The sequence below is a fragment of the Elgaria multicarinata genome, chromosome 2, assembly GCF_023053635.1.
Source record: "Elgaria multicarinata webbii isolate HBS135686 ecotype San Diego chromosome 2, rElgMul1.1.pri, whole genome shotgun sequence".
In the NCBI taxonomy this organism is placed as follows: Eukaryota; Metazoa; Chordata; class Lepidosauria; order Squamata; family Anguidae; genus Elgaria; species Elgaria multicarinata.
This window is the reverse complement of record NC_086172.1, coordinates 150,860,832-150,882,928: the sequence shown is the minus strand read 5'-3', so window position 1 is coordinate 150,882,928 and position 22,097 is coordinate 150,860,832. Positions and strand designations below refer to the sequence as shown.

Below are 22,097 nucleotides of genomic sequence, written 5' to 3'. Positions count from 1 at the left end.
CAAGCAATGGTTAATAGAATGTTTTGTGTTCCTTTTCCTGTTTTGTTTTGTAAATTGGAAGCGGGTGTAATGTTGCACAATAAATCAGCACCAGTTGGGTTTAATCAGTAGTTTCTATTTCTAGAAGATTTATCTGGGAAAGAAGAAACACCTCAAGCCAAGTAGGTTGCATAAAAAGGCACATGCTTCTGGTTCTAAATCAGATGAGTGTTTTTAAAATAAAAATAGATTATTGTTTACTGTTAGAACAATAGTAGGTCAGAAAGCAACTAAAGAGAAGAAAACATCCTGTTTAATGTTGCATCATATTAGACATTGTTTCGCTCCTTGCACTTGTCTGTGTTCCATTGCTAGTGGCCTGTAGATGGGAACACCGGAAATTGCCTTATGTCAGGTCAGACTGTTTTGTCCATCTATATTATGACTGGCAGTGGCTTTCCAGGGTCTCAGACAGACCTTTCCCATCACTGGAAACCTGATCCTGGAGATGTTAGGGGTGAGCAGTGAGCTGGCCAAGTTTGCTAATGACACCAAATTATTTAGTATACTTAAAACTAAAAGGAACAGTAAAGAACTCCAAAATGATATTTCCAAAATGAGGGAATGGACAATAAAATGCTACATCCAGCTTAGTGTAAGCAGATGTGTAGTGGTGCAGGTTGAGCAAAAAATGCTAAGTTCACAACAACGCTGATGGGACCTGAGCTGGTTGTGACTGACTAGGAAAGGATTCTTGGGTTGTGGTGGATAGCTATTTGCAAAAGCCAGCCCATTATGTGGCTGCTGTGAAAATGGCAAATTCCATGATGGGGATCATTAAAAAAAAATGGAATTATTATTATTATTATTATTATTATTATTATTATTATTATTATTTATTTATTTATATAGCACCATCAATGTACATGGTGCTGTACAGAGTAAAACAGTAAATAGCAAGACCCTGCCACATAGGCTTACATTCTAATAAAATCATAATAAAACAATAAGGAGGGGAAGAGAATGCAAACAGGCACAGGGTAGGGTAAACAGGCACTGGGTAGGGTAAAACTAACAGTATAAAGTCAGAACAAAATCAAGTTTTAAAAGCTTTAGGAAAAAGAAAAGTTTTTAGCTGAGCTTTAAAAGCTGCGGTTGAACTTGTAGTTCTCAAATGTTCTGGAAGAGCGTTCCAGGCATAAGGGGCAGCAGAAGAAAATGGACGAAGCCGAGCATTGCCAGTATTATAATGCATTTATTCAAAACTATGGTGCAACCGCACCTGAAATACTGTTTATAGTTCTGGTGACCACACTTCAGAAAGAATATTGTAGAGTTAGAAAAGGTACAGAACAGGGCAACCAAAATCATCAAGGACCCCAGAGCAACTCTCCTACGAGGAAAAGCTCCAGCAGCTGGGACTATTTAGCTCAGAAAACAGGTGATTAAGGGAAGGTATGATAGGGGTGTTCAAAATTATGCATGGTGTGGAGAAAGTGGATAGGGAGACATTTTTCTCCCTCATTGTATTAGAACCCAGGTTCATTCAATGAAACTGAGCGGTGAGAGATTCAGGACAGCGCAAAGGAAGTTCTTCACACAGTATGCAGTTAAATTATGGAAATCACTATTACAAAGTGTACAGATGGCCATCAACTTCATCTTCTTTAAAAGGGGATTACATAAATTCATGGAAGATAAGGCTATCAATGACTACTACTTAAGATGGCTATATAATATACAGTGTATATTATGCTTTTCCATAGCAGTTTTTGGGAATTATGAGTGGGAGGGTACTGTTTTGCTCATATCCTGCTTGTGGGCTTCCCATAAGCATCTGATTGGTCGTTTATGGGTACAGAATCCCAAACTAGATAGGCCTTCAAACTGATCCAGCAGAATTCTTCATATGTTCCTTTGAACCCGTGACTATATACAGAACATGTACTCGTGTCCCTCCTTGATGTTTATTCCATGCTGAAAGGCAGAAACTGACAAAGGATATTTCATAAGATGAAATGTTGCATAAGCAACAAAAACTGTATTTCTGATTCATTGTAATTTAAGAATTAAACAGAGTGATCCCCCCAATAAAAACAGTTATAAGCAATCAGAAAAATTACTTCTCATCTGTCAAGGTTTTGCTTCTTTGGTTTCTTGTATGTTGTTTAGTTCTTCAAATATATTGACAAAAGCAGAAACGTCAGAAGTGAAGATGCGAGGGGTGATTTAGAAGTTGTGATTTAATCTGAACTATAGTCTGAAGTAATTTCTATAAAATACTAATGATTGAAGCCTGCATTCTGTAACCATCAATCATGGCTCTTAGTTGCTATCAAAATTTCTGGCTTCTACTCTGAACTAAACTTTGTTCTCCATGCCTTGACTGTGAGTGCAAAATGTTCTGTGTTCAGATTTTCCTAGTGTACCCTGGACAATGCATGTGCCAAATTTCAGTGTTCTTGGTGTCCTTTAAAAGGGAGCTTAACCAGTTCCCCATTTTGAGGAGAAACATACAACTGCCCACCCTTCAGACTTTTCTAATAAACAGGATGTCTTGTTCCATGTGTGTTTCAAATGATTGCTTTCTGATGGACTACAAATGAGAGGATTGGAGGAATTGGACATTTGAGCATTATAGAAGTCCCCCTATGTAGAAAACACTGCTGGCTCTAGGTTTTTGAAGGCCCTTGGACAAGACACCCTCAATGCGCCCTCTCGCTCAGTGACTCTACCTTCTCACCACCATTGTTACCAGCTGCTATTGCTCCTCATCCTCTTTCACATCATTGCTACTACTGCTTACTTGACAGTGAGAAAGTAGACAGGGGCATCTACTGCTCCTCTTCCTCACCACCACTGTTGTCTGGGTCAGAGTGAGAAGCAGGTGAAGAAGCAGGCTGCAGTGGTAAAGAGGAGGGGCAAGTCCATGGGGGTGCTTTTTGGTGGGCCCCTGCTTGGTTGTGGGCCCTTGGCAGGTGACTGACCATACTTACCCTAGGTGGAAAGCAACTAAGGTAATAAGCCATAAGAAATTTCAGCCAACCATGGTAAAAATCAAGTTCACATTGTCACATGAGATTAAAATTCCATTTTTAATTAGTGTAATACACCGAAATGGTCCACAAATTAAAAGCACAGCCTTCTATTTGCCATGTTCTGCCATTTGTTACTGCAAAATATATCACTGCAGTGTGGTTTTAGGACAGTGTAAATGCCAAATCCTCAGTGGAGATGACAGAAAGACTGCATTTCGATTTCTGACATCTGTTATTGCCCATCATGTTTCATCACTGCACTCCATTGTTGTTGACTTCCATTCTTTGTGATAGGGCTTGGGACAGATGGTGGAAGCTCTGCTGGAAGGTGTAGCAGACATCGTGATTACATAGAACATTTCCCCAGTATTTCTGCTTACCTCATTCTTAAGCTCTCCGAACAAATATGGCAGTCAGTTTCTATGAGACTGAGGATTCTGTATTATCCTAAAAGCCAGGCAGATATAGTTGTGTCTAGCTGATGTGTAATACTCCAGTTTGGTTTTCTGATCAACACACATTTTTGTGCCAAGTTTATTGTTTCAGTTTGTTTTTCTTCTCATAAGTACATGGGAAGGGCCTTACTGGATCAGCACCCTGTTTCCCACAGTGGCTAACCAGATGCCTCTGGGAAGCCCAAAATCATGACATGAGGTCAATAGCCCTCTCCTGCTGTTTGCCAGCAACTGTTATGTAAAAGTATACTTTATACCATGGGAGTTGGATCAAGGGGTAACATATTTGAACAGCAACTGTGTGCTTCTACATTTCATAACTAAAGCTTTGTAATCAGAAGACACAGAAGTGCAGCTCTTCTGTCAGATGGTTTAATGGTGACTCCTTTTTTCATCACATGGTTTAATTTATAGAATACATTTTTTTCAGAAGCAGTTTGGTTTTCCAACCAATAAATAATGTGTGTGCTAATATCAGTTTGATCAATTTAAGTCTGATCAATTTAAGTGCTAAACGTTGATTATGACCTATTTCACTTTTGAGTTATCTTTAATTCTGGCAAAAAGTACAAAATTACCAACCCTGAAATTTAAGTAGTTTCCGTTACAGTGCAATCCTAAACATGTCTATGCAGAAATACGCCCACTTTATTCAATGGGGTTTACCCCTAGGTAAGTAGGAATAGGATTACAGACTTAACCTTGTAGATTCTTAAGAGAACAAGCAAAATATGAGTGGCAGCAGAGCTAGAGTAATGCTGTAACTTGCTTGGCTCACTTGCTCCCCGAAGACTTATCTCTCTGATTCTCTGTTCAGTCTTTGAGCTCTCTAGTCCCTTCTCATTTTTAGAGTCTGTGCTAAGGCTAAAAGTTACATTTTTGTAAACAAAAGACGACCTGTAATTTGGGTTTGCCAAGAACTAATGTTCTTAGCCTGGAAAGCTGTAGATCCCTCCTTATTTGGAGCTCTCAATAATTAAGATTTGGTACTGCAGAGACCTCCCTCAGGAATTAATTCCAATAACTTTTTTTATATATACAATGTAAAAGTTTCTGCCACTCACTCCTCCATTCCAGTTTCTTCCAGCTTGCCTGCCTGCTCAAGCATCACCTTCAAGTTACAGTGGTTATTAAAATGTCTCTGGTCACTGCTTTTAACTTGGCAGCAGCCTTCAAATGGTTCTAGCCAATGGCTAGTCTTTTGGAAAATGGCTCTTGCTCCTGAGAAAATGATCAGCTACTGCACATTTTGTTTGGTGTTTGTTTGTTGCAGGATCGGGGCGGGGTGGGAGGGAAAATAGAATTACTGATGTAGCCAAGAGGAAAGAGTCTGACATGCATAAATATGGATAGGCAATAAACATGCAGACAAAACAAAACTGGGATGTTAAGACACAAAACTTACTACAGAATGTGGCATTCAATTTCCTGTCATGTCATTTTGTATAAGCCATACCATTATTCTTATATAGCATCCATGCCCGTAAGCAGTATCAGTATCATTTTCTGAAACCAGAAATGACAAATTACCTTTTAAATCATGTAGTAGGTGAATTAAAACAAATTAACTTTTTATTTCTCTGGGTTTGCTCGTGAGGGATTTAAATCATTTTCTGAAATGGTAATGTTTTTTTTTCCGTTTTGAGAGGGAACTTCTCGAAACTTGCACAACAGACAGTTTCCAGAAACTGTAACATTCAACCATTCTTTTTTACTTTAAAAATAGGCGACTTTGCGGCCTAGTGTTGAAAGCATTCCTTAGAGGTGTTCCTATTGACCTACTTTACCAATTTACAGTCGTAGTGCTTCATATGAATACAATTTGGTTTATTCAGATTGGATGTGGACTTTGGCATTGGGCAGACTGCCCATATCACTCTTATTTAATCTACAGTCCTCAGTTGCAGCGGGACCTCTCTCACTGTGAGAAAATGAAGCCCATTGGTGTAGAAAGGAGGGGGGGAAGTACTGCAAAATTGAGCAAACCGTATACAAAACTTTCTTCCATCATTTCATTCACTTGTGAAAACACAGTGATTTTTCACAAATGTTAATAGATGTTAAATCTCTTCATTGGCTTCCAACTCACTCCAGAATCCAATATAAACTTCTCCTGCTGACCTTCAAAGCTCTTCACGGTCTAGCTCCTGCCTATCTCTCCTCTCTCATCTCACACTATCGCCCCGCTCGTGCTCTCCGCTCCTCTGATGCCATGCTTCTCGCCTGCCCCAGGACCTCCGCTTCCCTTACTTGGCTTCGTCCTTTTTCTTCTGCTGCCCCTTACGCCTGGAACGCTCTTCCAGAACACTTGAGAACTACCAACTCAATCACTGCTTTTAAAACTCAGCTAAAAACTTTTCTTTTCCCTATAGCCTTCAAATATTGAGTTTGTTCTGACTCTATACTGTTTAGCTTCACCCTACCCGGTGCCTGTTTACACTTCCCTGTGCCTGTTCGCATTCTCCTTCCCTTTTTATTGTTTAGTACAACTTATTAGATTGTAAGCCTACGCGGCAGGGTCCTGCTATTTATTGTGTTATCTGTACAGCACCATGTACATTGATGGTGCTATATAAATAAATAAATAAATAAATAATAATAATAATAATAATAATAATAATAATAATAATAGAAGCGTGTATTTTTTAAAAAACAACACAGCAATCCAGATCTAACAGTAGGAATGTGATGTTCTAAAGATATGTTTGCACAAAAATGTCTCATGTTTCCCAGTTTGGTACTTTATCACTAAGCTGAAAGTGTCAGAAAGCAATTCCACCCCTCCCTCAAAACAAACAAACAAACAAACAAAAAACTGTGCAAGCTGATGTGAAGCTTCCTATGCCACCAACTCTCCACACTTGGTTTGAAGGAAGATATCGTTGTTGTTTTCAGCAGTTGCACTGCGTGCTTCATTGACAGTGTGAACACTGCTTTACACTTGTGCTACAATTTGTACTTGTCTACGGCCATTGTGTCTACTCAGAGTCATCCAGTGGAGCTTCTTCTGGTGATCAGAGACCTATTTTATGCTCTGGCCTGCATGAAAAAGAGATGAACCACTCGATAGCCTGCTGTGATCAGTTTGCGCAACACTTTGCAGATAGAATCAATCAGTGCAGGGTGGATTCCTGCATTGAGCAGGGGGTTGGACTCGATGGCCTTGTAGGCCCCTTCCAACTCTGCTATTCTATGATTCTATACCCATGCCGACTTGGATGCTATAGTTGATACAGGTCTGGTGGATGTGGCTCCTGCTTGTCCAATTATAATGGTTACTTTTCAAATAGTACACCCAGAGGATACGGACAGGATCCTTGGAAAAGTGACACCTACCAATTGTGTGCTGGATCCTTGTCCTTCCTGGCTTATAAAAGCAACCAGGGTGTTACTGGCTGAGTGGGTAAGAGCAGTAGTGAATGCCTCTTTACAGCAAGGTGTGATTCTGTCTTGAGTAAAGGATGTGGTGGTAAGATGTTTGGTTAAAACACATACAAAAATCTCCCTGAACCCCACTATTTTGGATAATTTCCAGCTGGTCTTCATTATTCCATTCTCGGGTAAGATGTTGGAGCATGTGGTGACTTCTCAGCTCCATGGATTTCTAGATGAGATGGATTTTCTAGTTCCAGTTCAGTTTGGCTTCAGGCCTGGTCATGGGACAGAGATTGCTTTGTTCAGCTTGGTGGACAATCTACATAGAATCATAGAATAGTAGAGCTGGAAGGGGCCTATAAGGCCATCGAGTCCAACCCCCTGCTCAATGCAGGGGAACTGGACAGGGGCAGTGTATTTATATTTATAACAGTGTATCCCTGTTAGTTCTGATGGACCTTTCAGCGGCTTTCAAGTATAATCAACCATAGTATCCTTTGGGGTGACTGTCTGAGGTGGAATTTGGGAGGCATTGTAACACGATGTTCTGGTCCTTATTGGAGGGTTGATCTCAGAACGTGGTGCTGGGGGATTCCTGTTTGATGCCATGGCTGTAGACCTGTAGTGTCCCTCAGGGTTCTATCTTATCCTTCATGCTATTTAACATATACAGGAAACTGGTGGCAGAGATTGTTCGGAGTTTGGGCATTTGATACCACCAGTATGCTGATGACACCCTACTCTATGCCTCCTTTCCATCTAAATCCAAGAAGTTCTGGTTTCTTAATCGGTGCCTCGTATCAGTAATAGACAGGATGAGGGCAAACAAACGGAAGCTTCATCCAAACAAGACAGAGCTGCTCCTGGTCAGTCGAAAGGCAGATCAGAGAATAGGGTTTCAGTCTTGCTGGATGGGGTTATACTCCCCCTGAAGACTCAGGCTTGCAGTTTGCATGTACTCTTGGACTTGGCCCTGAACCTGGATGCCCAGTCTTGGTGGTGGTAGGAGTGTGTTTGCACAGCTGAAGCTAGGGTGCCAACTGTCCTGGTTCCTAGGCTTGCTTTGAAAACTGTCCAGAAACTGCAGCTGGTCCAAAATGCTGCAGCCAGACTGTTGACCAGGCCCGGTTACAAAGGAGCATGTGGCTTCCTTGTTAAGCAGCTTCACTGGCTGTTGGTCTGTTTGGTCTTCACTGGCTATGAAGATAGTGGGGAGGATTTAAAAGGGCCCTCTGGAGACCCATGTCAGAGAAGCTTGACCCAGGTCAGTCAATCAAGATTTAAGGCAGGGAGAGGGAATGAAAGAGGCTGTGCCCCACCCCTGCAGAAGGGCTGCTGACAGTCCCATTTGCTTGCAGAACTTCCTTCTGTAAGCTGATTGGCTTATGGAAAGGTAATGCCTGGGTAGTCGTTATGAGGCACACACAACTTCTTCTGTCACAGTAATTGGTGTAGCTGAACTACAGACCGTAATGTCACAAGAAACGGCTACCTTTATCAGACACCACAGAACAACGTGTGATTTATAGTTGCCTTGAATATGAGAGAGGGAAAAGATGTGAGATTATATGGAAGCATTTTAACCTTTCTTAGACTTTTCATTGTTTCTTAGAAACATGAAGTAGATAGACTTGGTAACTTAGAGCTGATATCCAACCTTACTCTGCTATGATACTTGGCTGATAGGTTATCATCTTCTCCCCAACAGCATTAATTTACACGTAGCTCGGGAAAGTACACATAGTGAAGATTATATTAGGCAATTGAATACATATGTATGGGGTTTTTTTAAAAAAAAATGTATTCATTTCTCAGTGAAGAAATACATAGACCTTTACAAAAAAATATAATGCTGACTATCATTTATAGTAGGAACTGTTGGGATACTTTCTCAAATCTTGCTAAACCTGGGAGATTGAAGAGCAACTACTGTACAGTACGTTCTGTTCCCTAAGCTTTGTTAAATTGTTTTTTTTGGGGGGAATCAAAAGAATGAATGCAGCATGTTCTATCCAAAGCTTGTGAGTCTGAATCCTATTTCTCCCCACTACCCTGCCCTGCCCTATTTGTAATGATTGTCTGCCTTGCTGCTCCAGGCTACTGCAAGCATGGGAATAAATGTTTGAGAAGTGTGGTTGGAAACTTGCCTGCAGTACCATGACAACTAAAGATAGTGACAGGATCATAACAAGCTATGGAAGCTTCTATTCAAGTCTTGAATGTGCAGATTAAATGTACAGGGCAAAAATGTAATCCATTGATTACTTTTTATTTGAAACTTTTGGGATTTTCAGGTAGGGTAGAGGAAGGAGCAACGATAGGCCCAGGTGTCTTATAAATGTATTTGATATTATTTCTGTACCTTAGTGGGAGTGCTACTGACACAGGAGATAATAAAATGAACTGTTTCATTCCTCAGCACTGTCAGTGCTTACAATAATGAGTATTGGGGGGGGGGAGTTAATTAAAATCTATGAAAGAGAGCCAATGAAACCTTTAAAGATAGGCAGTGCAAGGTGGGCAGTGTTAATACAACAATTTGTTAATGGAGTAGGCAGCTGCAATCAGAATTAAAAATTACTTGAGGCTTTTTATGTTTAGCAAAAGCTACTAATTAAAGAGAGCAACGACCTGTGAGATTGGCCATGAAAAACCATTAGCCATCTGAATATAACTCCAAAGAAAATATTAGCTTGGAGGTTTCTCCCAGCTGTATCTTCCAGTCACACACTGAACATTGTTTCACTTTATTAGTTATTTTTCCCTTCAGTAACAGTTGCCTGGTCTTAATTCTTAACATTAAAATTAAAAGTGAATTTTAATTCTCATTAATAACAAGAGATTAACACCAAAGAAACCGTAATCCTTGTATTTATTCATAAGTTTTATGACAGTGCCATTATGACAGCTGTTTTAAGTCATGTGCCTGGTTCTGAGTTTCCGAACTAACCCCGTCCAAGTGTTGTGTACAGGAGAATGTTGGTTGTTGTCATTGCTCCAGACATTCCAAGAAGTGATGAAACAGGAAGTGAAAGCAATTTGTTCAAAAAGGAAAGTCTCACATCTCTTCCCTCTGGCGAAGTGCTGTGTTTCTGATGTGCGGGGGAGCACCTACGTCATGCGGGAGATACATGAGCTCCTTTAAGAACACAAGAAGTCCCATGCTGGATCAGACCAAGAGTCCTTCTAGTCCAGCATTCTGTTCACTCACTGGCCAACCAGCTTTTGACCAAGAACTCATAAACAGGACACAAGTGCAACAGCACCCTCTTGTCCATGTTCCTTAGCAACTGGGTGTCCACAGGCTCCTTTTTTTTTTAACCTCACAGAAGAAGTTTGAAAAACTCACTCATGCTGTCTTATTCCATGCTTGTTATAACATCCATTACTGCATATCATTACTCTCAAGTGTGAAATGGCACATAGATCATACATGAGAAAACAGTGTTCTCTGTAAGAATGAGATATGGAGTATGTATTGGAAATGTGTTGGCATAAACAGAAATGCTATGCTTCCTATGTCATTTCAACTATACCCCAGTTCCAATGTTCATCTTTGGCATTACTGTTGATTTGTTCAGTTCCCTCAGATAGGCCAGGCATCCATTAATATCTTGACAGCAGGATGCTCCATAACTGACTATGGCCTCACCTATTGCTCTTGAGTCATCTGGCTATAATATCTCAGTTTTTCCATTTGAAATGGTTCTTGCCTACATTAACCTTGAACTAGCCTGTCTTCTTTTAAGTGCTTTTTCATTTCTAGGATGAATCGGTCTTCTCTTGAGCCAGCTTGACTTCATTAGTTAGAAAAGCAGTCAAAGCACAGGCTTCTATGAGCACATAAGTTGATCCTGCATTTCTTCACTATGCTTGAATCCATGGAAATCACAGCTAGTAAGTGGTCCAGAAGTGGGAAGTGTCTGGCAAGCTGTCAGAGCCCCACTTGTAAATGAAAGGCTTGTGAATAAAATAGCGCAAGTTGATTAACAGTAGACTAGTCCTCAACCTTCACCTATTTCAGGAAAAAAAAAAGCTTGAGAATATGCTTCATGTCTATCTGAAAAGCTTAACTGCCCAGAGAGCTTCAGCTATTGGGCAGTATAAAAATGTAATAAATAAAATAAATAAATAGGCAAACAAAATATTGGGTGTTTTTTTTCAATCTCAAGATTTTAAAAACCAGTTTCATACTTCTGTGGCCTGGTTTATGAATAGCTGAAAATTTGGATTTTCCACTTCTGCATAGTTCCTCTGGAACTCTCACTTCACGTCTTTTGTACACCAGAGAAGCTTATAATTCTAAGAATAATTTGTTCTTCCAATATCCTTGTACAAAATGCTCTAAAATGGTTTAAACGCATGCCAGAATTGTTTGGGTTAGATTAGTTTGAAATATGGTTTCATTCAGAACCATTTTGGTGCCATTGTTGGTTGTAGTTGTAGGTGTCATAATACAAACTGGGCAGGCCAGACCCTGCAGACTCTTCCTGGCCCCCAGAGTAAAGCAGCACTTTCCAGAATTTGCTCGCTCTATACGAGCCTTGCAACGGAACAGTTGAAGCCCACAACTGTGCTTATGAAGGATTTAAATTAGGGTTCCCTACATGGTCATATTAAAATGTATGTGTTTCTAGTGTAGTTAAGAATACCTTAGTAATCTAGTGCAGGTCCATGGGCATGATTGTCAGAAAAAATACTTTATGAAATCTCCACATCTGAAGAAATCATCATGGCATTAGATATGTCCATAAATGATACCTATTTAGTTGCAGAGACTGCTATGCCCACTAGTGGGTGTTGGGTTAAATGCTGTGCTTCCATTGCAGAAGTATCTAGTTCTGTGGAAACAATGGTTGGCGTAAAAAATGTATATCTGGTAAAGTGCACCCAATTATGAAGAACCACAAGAAATACATCCAGAAGCAAATTTTAGGAAAATCTGCCTCACAGGCAGGTCTCTGGCTGAATTTAAAGTGAATCTCTGGCAACTGCTATATTGTCAACAGTGCCTTACAAGTGCCATGCAACAAGCTAAAAGCCATTATTAATGTCACTTATGAAAGTGCCCTATATTGTGGCAGTATGTAAAGGAAGAACTTGTAATTGGCATTTTGATAAACCCTGCTTCAGTTTTATGAACATGATCAATTGCTGTCATTCAGTGAACAACAGCTTTTCAGCTCTTCCCAGACTTCACATGTTCTGATTACATTCCAGACATGAAAGAAAAGCCTTGTGATGGAACAGTTCAGTAGATTGAAACCCCAAACTGCAGTTATGCAGAATAGAACCTTTGAGAGTCTAATTCTTCTGCTGCATAGAAATTCTGACAATAAATGCCCCTTTCAATTGACAGATAGAACAGCATAGTTTGGAACTGCTCAATTTTTTTTTAATTTTTGGTATGCATATCACATTGCAAGCTTGGTAATGTAAAGAATTCAACCACAAATTGTGTTTGAGTCAGTCAGTGTTCAGTCCAGGAGGTGTGAAGTAGGCAAATCCTGATAAAAAATGAACTGAAATGAATTTCTCATCCATCTCTGCTTATCGATTGCATATTATTGATATATTTTATTTATTTATTTATTTATTGCATTTCTATACCACCCAATAGCTGAGGCTCTCTGGGCAGTTCACAAAAATTAAAACCAAGTACAAGTCAAGGTATATTGAAAAGTACAAGACATCTCTCCTTCCCAAAGTGATACATTCCACTTAGGATGAGCTATATAAAATATAAATACATCTGTGCACATGGAGCTGATATGGTGTACCATTTCAAGTTGTGGGTTCTGATGAAGCTCTGCGCTATAGCTTGGGTTGCAAGATTCTGCTAGGGATCAGGTTGGGTCAAGTTTTTCAGGAAACAAGGTGGAAACAGATCAGCACCACGGAAAGCACCGAGTGGTCCTGGAAGCCAGACAGGATTGTCTACATGTTGCTCCAAGGAAGATCAGAGCAAGACTAAAGCTTAAATAGGAAGTGATTGGCCTTTAGACTGGTTAGCTCCACCTCTACATTGACTGAGGCTATGATCCTTAGAGGGGCCTGGTCTGTTTCTGCAACCTCAGGCTGTGGCAATATGGGAATGGTTGTGGCATGCTAGTGCCTTCATGACCCAGGTCCTCAGAGTCTGAGGATTGCAATGCAGCTCAGGACAATGATTTCCCGCAATGCCGATTGGAAATGGCCCTTGAAGCCCAAGCCTCACCTCAGTTTTTAGTTTAGCCTTCCTAATGCAACAGGCCCCAAATGGGCGATGCCCTTTGGCACCTAATCTGTAGAATTGCTTGCCCTAGTAAGCCTCTCCTACAGCATTTCACTCTAAGGCACAAACAAACAAAACAACCACAACAACAACAATCCAAAACCCCACGCATGTTTACACAGGCTTTGTTTTATCAGGTGAATAAGTTTTATCTGATATCTCATTGGAGCTAGTGTAAAGCCTGTGTAGCCATGGGCACAAGTAGTCTGAGAATGATTTGATGAAAATCTGTTTGGTTGTTTCCCTTGCAACTGGAACAACTGTACATGGGATCCACTGATTTTAAAAATAAATAAATAAGAGGACTTACCAAACTTAAAATAACATTTTAGTTTTGGCGCAGGGATTACCAACCGCTGGTCCTTAGGCTAGGTACACACATACAGACAAAATAGAATAAATAAATAATATAGCCATGTGGACCATGAGCCCTTGCCAAAGAAGTGAGGCAGGTGGCTACCAGGAGGAGGGCCTTTTTTGCTTTGGCACCCCGGCTGTAGAATGAACTCCACAGTCCGTGGAGTTCCACAGTCTCCACAGTCTCTTTCCGACGCCACGTAAAGGCCTTTTTATTTTCCCAGTATTTTAACATTTTACCAACCTTGCCTTTTAACTTTCTGTTTTAAAACTGTATTTTAAATCCCTGCATTGCTGCTCAGTTTTATTCTGGTTGTACTTTTATATTGAGGTTTAAATTTTATATGTTGTATTTTATGATTCTAATTTTTGGGAACCACCCAGAAAGTAAATAAATAACTAAAAATTATGTCTACAATGCTCAAGCTTCAGTTTAAAACAAAAATGAGGACAATTGGCCTTATCTTATATAATTATTGCTGTAATTTATTATTGCTTTAGATTGTTATTAAGTTATTTATTTATTTATTTATTTATTTATTATTGCATCATTCCAAACCATCTTCAAAGGCAGCCCCACACAAAGCACATCACACTAGTCCAACTTAGAGGTAAATAGTGCATGGGTAATGGAGGCCAGCTCTGGCTACTCCAGATTAGGACATAGCTGTACCTGTTGGTAGAGGGCACTCCATGCTACTGCCACTACTTGTTCCCCTCCGACAGTGACAAATGCAGAAACACTCCCAAGCTATGTATCCAGTTTTCAAGGGAAGTGCAGCCCCATTCAGGACTGGTTTAACTCCCACTTCCAGATTGGCCAGTGTCCAAACCCACAAACTCTCCATTTTATCTGGATTAAGTTTCAGCTTAATAAGTGCCAATTTGATCTCCAAAGGAATGAAGTCCTGACCCATTGCTGTCATTATGTCTGCTGAAAACTAACTTTGGGCCCCTGTCAGGCTTGTGTGAATCTCATATCCTGTGTGTATCAGAACTGTAATCTCATTTACGTCTTCATGTTCCTGTGGCCTGGCACCTCGTTGGGTTGAAAGATCTAAGAAGAGTGCTTGGCTGTTGTGTGGTGTGGAATATTTGCCGTTGTTATGGGATCTAAATCTTGCTGCCTTATTTTTAAAAGCCCTACAACAAGTTTGAATTTTAAGAGTTGCAGATGCATGTAGTTGTTGAGGTTAAGGGGTTAAACCCAGTGTCGCGTTAGCGACAGGACTTTCTCTCTTCCCCTTGTAGCCCTCTGTGCCTTGCAGAAATATGCTCTGAAGGGTTTCCCAGATCTCATGGGCCCATTTTGCAGGCCTGCTGGGGAATTGCCTCTTCCCAGTTCCTCTGATTGCTTCTGTCAGCAGAATGACACTGTAAGATCCAACCCATAATAAGTTATTTAGAGAATGTGCATAAACGACGCCAGTAAAAATTGACACCATAAATAGGAAATGCACACACTGTCCTGTCAATATGTAGTATCTCAAAGTTACAATAAAAAAGGTGAATTTCACCTCTGAGAGTTTGTACATTGCTTGATCGATATATTAAACCAGCAAGTGCATATTGACCAAGCAGTGTTCAAAATTCCCTCTTTGCATGGTCAGCTTTATTGACCTCCATGCCTTCATGTGAACTTGGACAATTGCCAGTGTTTATCCGTATTTCTCCATTCAGCTAGCACATTTGTCCCCAATTTAGACATTTAATTCCAATTTAGACATTGTTTTCAACTGTAACTGTGAAGGGGCCCCACCCTGGCACATAGTGCTGCTGCCCGGCATAAATTTGAGATTGGTGCACAAGCTGCTTCATACTTACCTTTTCTCCTATAGAGAGATCATCTTGGTGTAACTTAATGTTATTAAATTGATAAGTAAAAACAATAAACATAGTAGTTACTTTACTTTTGCTGTGAAGGCAAAATATACATCTGTGCTGCACTTAAGAAATATCAGTGTATATTCCCCCTTCTTTCCATGTGTATAAGAGTTATATTTAAAGTTGTACCCTTTGGAAGGCAGAGTTTACTTAATGGACCTTTCCCACCACAGTTCTGTAAAGATTGAAGAAGATTGTAGAATTTTCCATCTTCATATCTCTTAAGATAAAAGAAAACCTTCTCTTTGTTCTCAGTGTTTCCCCAGGAGCTATGCTTCCTGCTCACTATTCATCATCATCATCATCATCATCAAATAATAATAATAATAATAATAATAATAATAATAATAATAAGTATTACATTGCACTTTCCCAAAATGGTGGTGGTGGTGGGCATCTTTATGGCCCTGTTCAGAAGACACCTTAAACCATGGCTTTAACTATAGTGGTTAAGCCAGAAAGCAAGCCATGTTCAGAAGACACCTTAAACCATGGCTTTAACCATGGGGTCTATGTATTCTACACCTCTTGTGCAGAGTCACACTTCTTTGTGTCCATGAAATTTCACTGGTATAAGTGTGCCTTGTACCAGTGTAGTTGTGTCATAAGAACAGAAATATGGTTTACTTTTATTTGAAATCATTATAGACCACATTTTGGCCATAAGGCCCTCATAATAGTGTGCACGTCAAATATTAAAACAATGTAAAGAAAAACAAAGATTACAAAATCTGCAGAGAATAAAACCAGCTATCAACCTTTAAAAACCAACAAACGCTGAGTGGAACAGAAATGTCTTGACTCCCTGCTGGAAGCTAAGCGGTGAAATGGCTTATCTAACCTCCCTAGATTTATAAAAGACGAAGCTGAATTTAAACAGGGCTTCTGTATCTTGATTGAGAATGTTATGATATACAGGCTTTTAAAAAGGTTATTTCCTAAGTACACAGATGTCCATTTTTTTTCCATATTGGCAGCATAAGGCGAATTTAGCTGTGCAGCATGATGAAAAGAATTTCTAATTCACTCAGTACAAAGAAATCTGTTCAAAAAGCATGCACCAGATTAACTGCTGCAGGAGTGTAAGGACATATCTGCAGAATTTGAGAGAGTTTCAAATACATTCCAGGTCTGTTACCAACAAATGCTTGCTCAGCGTCCCTTCCGAAATGAATAGGTATTTTCCATTCAGGTCCTAGCGAGCTGCTGTTCCACATCACAAAGTACACTATCACAATTGGCACCCTTTTTAGCAGCCTCAGCAGAGAGGTTTAAGGATACCAAATTGAATTGCTTCTTCATCAGTTCAGTTCAAAGTTATAGCATATTAATGAACAACCATTCTCTGAAGGCACATACTGCTTCTGCCTGTGTGTCTCATACGCAGCACGTAAAGGATAAAGGAGTCCATTCTTTAAATTTGTTAATCTGTTTGTTCACATACAGAAAATTCGCAGTAAACCAAAAGTTGGGGTGGGTGGGAAACGTAGCCACTCTCATTGACCTGTACAGTAGTTTCCCACATAATCAAGTCTTATGATGGTCTCCGAAAACCTCATTGATTTAGTATTCGGGAATATGTCTGCTGACTGTCATGTTGTTTCAGGATCTGAGACAAACCGCAAAGGGTATCCGTTCTTCTGGAATGTTGTTTTTAATTCTGCCCCACAAGTTTTCCGCAGTGATTTCTGATCAGGAGGAGATTGGAGCCACTGTGGGTTGACATCTTAAATTGTCCTGTTACGCACCAGTTGGTGGCAGCAGACCAAGATAGAGGCCTAGGTGTCTTAATTATTCACAGGAGTTACACTGTAACTGAAGGCAGGCTGCAAGACAGTGGCCCATTTTGTGTGCATTGTAAGATTTACGATATGATCCTGTATTTTCCACACAAACTACTGAAATTGCTGTTGATTTTGGGTGAATTTAAAAATAAAAAAGAACAGCTGAAGCACATGTGATTTGTTTTGAATAGCTTCATCTTAAGCTGAGGATTGTTATAGTAGTGCTTGTTTTTTATTGGTATAATAAAATCAGAGAATGTGCTGACAAATGTTTTAAGATCCTGTTTAGCGCCTGTCCTTTTCAACTCCTCCCAATTTGTTGCACCTCTCTAAATTTTAATCTGGTTTGGGGGATGCTTGCAGTCACCTCTGTCTGCAGTGGATATCCAAAAAATACTACCCATGTTTGATAGTTGATGATAGTCAATTCTTAGCTCGGCTAATACTTAGCTGGGCTGATATGGAATTCAAATATACAGGAGAGTAGAGGAAAGTCCTTTTAACCATAAGATTATTATATGCATTGAAAGAAAGTGCCCGTATGCTCGCTATGTGCTCAGGATGTTGCAATAATTGTTCATCTTTATGCAAAGTTAAGAGGGAAGCAGCTTTAAGGAAAGAGAACAGGCTTATATCACCCAGTATTTCCTGTTGTGTACAGGATCCTTGATAATAGATCCAGGTAAGAGGAAAGTCAGAATGGTTAGATGTCAAGGACACAGTCCAGGATATAGATTGTGTTCTATTTACCCCAGGCTTTTCTCTATTCACCAGTAGTATCTCACCTGTATGAGCTGCAAAACCATATTTTACAATGGGGTAAGTTGGGGCAGTAAAGTAAAAACCTATTTGGACAGTTTGCATATGCAAGTTACGCTTGATGATTCTGCCATGGAAGAAAGTGGAGAAAGTCCCAAATTTTGCATACTGGTCTTTTTCAGACTCAAGATCCCAGGATAGTTGCAATAATGCTTATTTGGGAATCCCAAATAGGTAGTTATCCCACTGTGCCAATGCAGACATAATACTGGCTCACTGCTACACATCATCATCATCATCATCATTATTATTATTATTATTATTATTATTATTATTATTTATGCTGCCCTCCCTAAAAGTAGCTCAGTGTAGTGTACATAGTCCCTCACTTCCTTTTAATCTTCACAATTATCCTGTGAAATATGTCAAGCTGACAGACTGGCCCAAGATCATCCAGTGATGTTCATAACTGGGTGGAGAACCTAGACTTCCTTATCTGACCCTTTAACCACTGCAGCACACTGGCTTTTCCAATTAATAAATTGAGAGACCACCTTCAGGAATGTGTGCCCCCTCTTAGGCAGATATGGATGATATCTGCAGACGTTTAGCACCCCAGGAGGTGGTTACACCTGCCAAATGTCTGAGAAATAGGCACCTTTTTTATTTTGATTTTTTTAGAAAGGGAACTGCCAATAACTTGTTCATTCCTCAGCAGATTTGGATGAAGATTGCACGGATAGTTGCCCCTTCTGATGGGATCAAGCCTGCCAAATTTCAGCCACAGGGTTTTTTGTGCAAGACTAAACTTGACACTTTGAGGGGGATACACTTATCTCTCTCACCCCTCTGCCATTCCTTGTGGACCATTGCTCTAAAACCTGTAGGCAGTCTAGCGGTTTCCCTAAGGAATAAACTTGTCAAGAATGATAGGTGTTGTCTCTCAGCTTGTCCCAGTGACCTTGGGCCAGTCACTGTCTCACAGGGTTATTGTAAGGATAAAATGGAGGGGAGGGAACCATAGACACCACCTTGAGCTCCTTGGAGGAAAGGCAAAATATAAACAAGAGAATTGCCCAGAGCTTACCCAGCGGCCCTGCCCATTGCAGGAGGGAAATAGTGGTCGTGGTGGGCAAGTCTGTCTACCAGTCACCAACCTTTTCATTGAGGAACCTGTAACAAGCTTCCAAGGAGTTTCAGGGTCCTCCTGAACACAGTTTCAAAACAACTCTAGAAGAAGAAATAAGATTTCTAGCAGAAGAAATAAGGAGGAGGTTCCTATAATGTGATTTTTTTTCAGACTATACAAAGCTTTTTGCAACTGAAAGATTTCTTGAGACTCATAAGTAGGTGACTTCAGTAGGAGTTTTCCAAGTCCTGCCTTAGGACATTATAATCCCAACATTATGGCTGATCCAATTCATATACCAAAAAAAGTGAGCCAAAGTGAGCTTAAATGGACATGCCCAGTTGTTTTAGAAGTTAAGAAGAAATCTCATCATACATTACTCAAAAAGAAAAAGGAAATCAGTATTGACTAGTGAATAGCAACAACTGGATAAAAACAAGGGCATAGCTAGACCAGCCAATATCCCAGGGATCTCCCCAGGATCTTCCCTATGCATCCATGTGACTCACAGGGCATCCCGGGAGCAGGGAGGGATGATCCCTCCCTTTCCCCGGGATATCGGCAGGCCCTTTCCCCCCGCTTTTTTCGCGGTCTCGGAATGATCCCGAGACTGTGGAATGTGTGGCATAAGGTTGCGGGCTGTCCCGGCTCCTCACGAGTAACTGCGGGGAGCTGGGCATGGGGCACAGACCTCCTCAAGAGCTCTGTGCCCATCGAGGGTGGGGTGGGGGGAGGGTGAGGGTGTTTTTTAAAACAAACAATTTTTGCGTTTGAGCGCTCCTGCGCTCATTTTCCTTTTAAAAAACAAACCCAAAATGGCGGCCGCGATGTCACGCGCCACGTGTAGTCGAGGGCGATAATCTCGCGATCATAAAATCGCAAGATCGTCACCCTCCTACCCCCTCATCTCGCCATGGCCCAAGAAAGGAGCCTTTTATAAACCTGAAGAAAGTAGTCACATACTTTGTGACAACAACAAGCAAATTTCTAATCTCTTTATTGGGCTTTATACTGTTTTCATGTATTTAGTGCTCCAGCAACCTGGGAGCAAATTCATTTGGGAAACTTGATTTCCTCCAGTCCAGCTCATCTGATGATGTAGGCAATGGCCATATGAAAGCTCCTACTGCAGGTCTGTAAGGTGTCATACCTACTCTATTCCAATTTAGAAGGTTTCTAATTTACAGTGCAATCCTGTATACGCCTACTCAGAAGTAAGCCCTATTGAGTTCAGTGGGACTTACTCCCATGAAAGTACCATAGGATTGCGGTCTAAATCTTTTTCATTTTCTCTTCTCACTTCTCATCAGTTTTTAACATTTAGTATTGGTGTTTTGTTGTAATGCAAATTTGAATATTTTTGTGATCAAATAAATGTTTATACATCGCCTCTGAGGTTGGTGGATAAAAATAATCTGAATAAAAGACAAATACTCTTTTCTCCTTCCTGGTTAGGGGGAGATAGTCTCAACAACCTATATTTAACTTTCTACCTATAATTCAGGTAATTTTGAAGAAAATTATAACTCTTGTGATTTGTGTTTTTGCCCCAGAATGAGGTGTTTACATCAGCTGTGCAAATATTTTTGCAGTGTCTGCAGCCCTCTCTCTTTTACTTATCACCTTCCTCTTCCTCCCCTCCTGCTTGATGTCTCTACAGCGCCTACGCTTGCTACCTCCTCCACAATATCAGATCAGCCAGGATAGCCCTGAAGCGTTTTTACTGTGCTTTGGCCATAAAGAGACAGGAGAAAGAGTGCTCAGCAATGCTGCCATAGAACTGCACTGTTGCTTCTCCAAGTGGAAAGGGCTATCCCAGCTTTAGAAATAGCCTGGCATATATTGAGGAGAAACCTCCCAACTAGAAACAGGGCACTACCCCACCATATTGGGAGGGAAGGAAAGACCAGACACAATTTCTCACTGAGCAGCTTGCTCAAAATCTATTACTGAGCTAGCGAGTGTCAAATTGTACCTCAGTCTTATAAGTACAGCTATTTTGGAATGGCAGAAGTGTTAGATCAAAACTGATTTGATATGGTTGTTACGGAATTCTAGCCTCTTTTGGAGTTGCCTGGCAGTAATTCTGAACTGGCAGCATATCTATCACTGACCATTTTCATCAATTCGTAAGCCACACTGTTAACTTGGTCTTGAATTTTTTTTTTAATGCAGGTCTACTGGAGAAGACTCTCAGGAAGGAGGAAGAAATAGGTGCTTTGCAGGTATTTTCATTCACTAGAACCTAGTGATTATATATTTATTTATTTTATTTACAATATTTATATACTGCCCCATTCAAAATTTCAGAGTGGTGTACAAGAGAAAATGAAATAAAAACAGAATAAAACACCTTAAAATAGATTTTAAAAGACGCAAAGTAAACCGTGGCTGGTCATTAAGGAAAGGCTTCCTGGAACAAAGGAATACAAAGTTGGCCCCTGCCTGACCTCCAGAGGCTGGGAATTCCATTGTATTAACCTACTAACAGCAGGGTGGGTGGGGTGGAGGCCGTAGCTCAGTGGAGTAACATATCTGAGATGGAAGGTCACAGGTTCGATCCCTGATAGCTTGGGGAACAGGGATGGAAAGACCCCAACATGAAACCCTAGAGATTGTCAGTGCCTGTCATGATGAACACAGTTCTGGTCTATGTGAACTCATTATAAGACAGTTCCCCATATCCTGCCTTTTAACCTTTGCTGGTCAAATGTATGTTTACATAATTATGACTAACCAGAACAGTCTGTTTCATGAACCAAACATGGTTTGACAGTGACGGATCAGCACTTAGATTGGGTGGGTGTTGGCTGCTTATTGCCCACCAGTAATTAGATAATATAGCCAACCTAACCAGCTTGTAGTATTTCCCATGTGTTTTTACAATTTGCTGTTTGACTGATCTATACACTTTGTAGCCACAACTGAAACTCAAACCATGTCTTCCCATGGCCTGTGGAGAACAGATCCAGCCCATCAGCAAAAAGATGTCTTACCCCAGACAACCAAAGCTGTATTTAGTGCATCTATTTTAGAAGATCATATTTTTACATTGGTTACTTT

General features: G+C 40.4%; 1 protein-coding gene across 1 annotated transcript in view; it reads left to right on the top strand.

The window, feature by feature from the left end:
• Positions 1-22,097, top strand: part of CEP128 (centrosomal protein 128) — a 238,411-nt gene that overhangs the window by 148,035 nt on the left and 68,279 nt on the right. Inside the window, exon 19 of the mRNA XM_063117936.1 lies at positions 21,210-21,259. Coding sequence (XP_062974006.1) covers positions 21,210-21,259 — 50 coding nt within the window. The remainder of the gene's footprint in view (positions 1-21,209; positions 21,260-22,097) is intronic.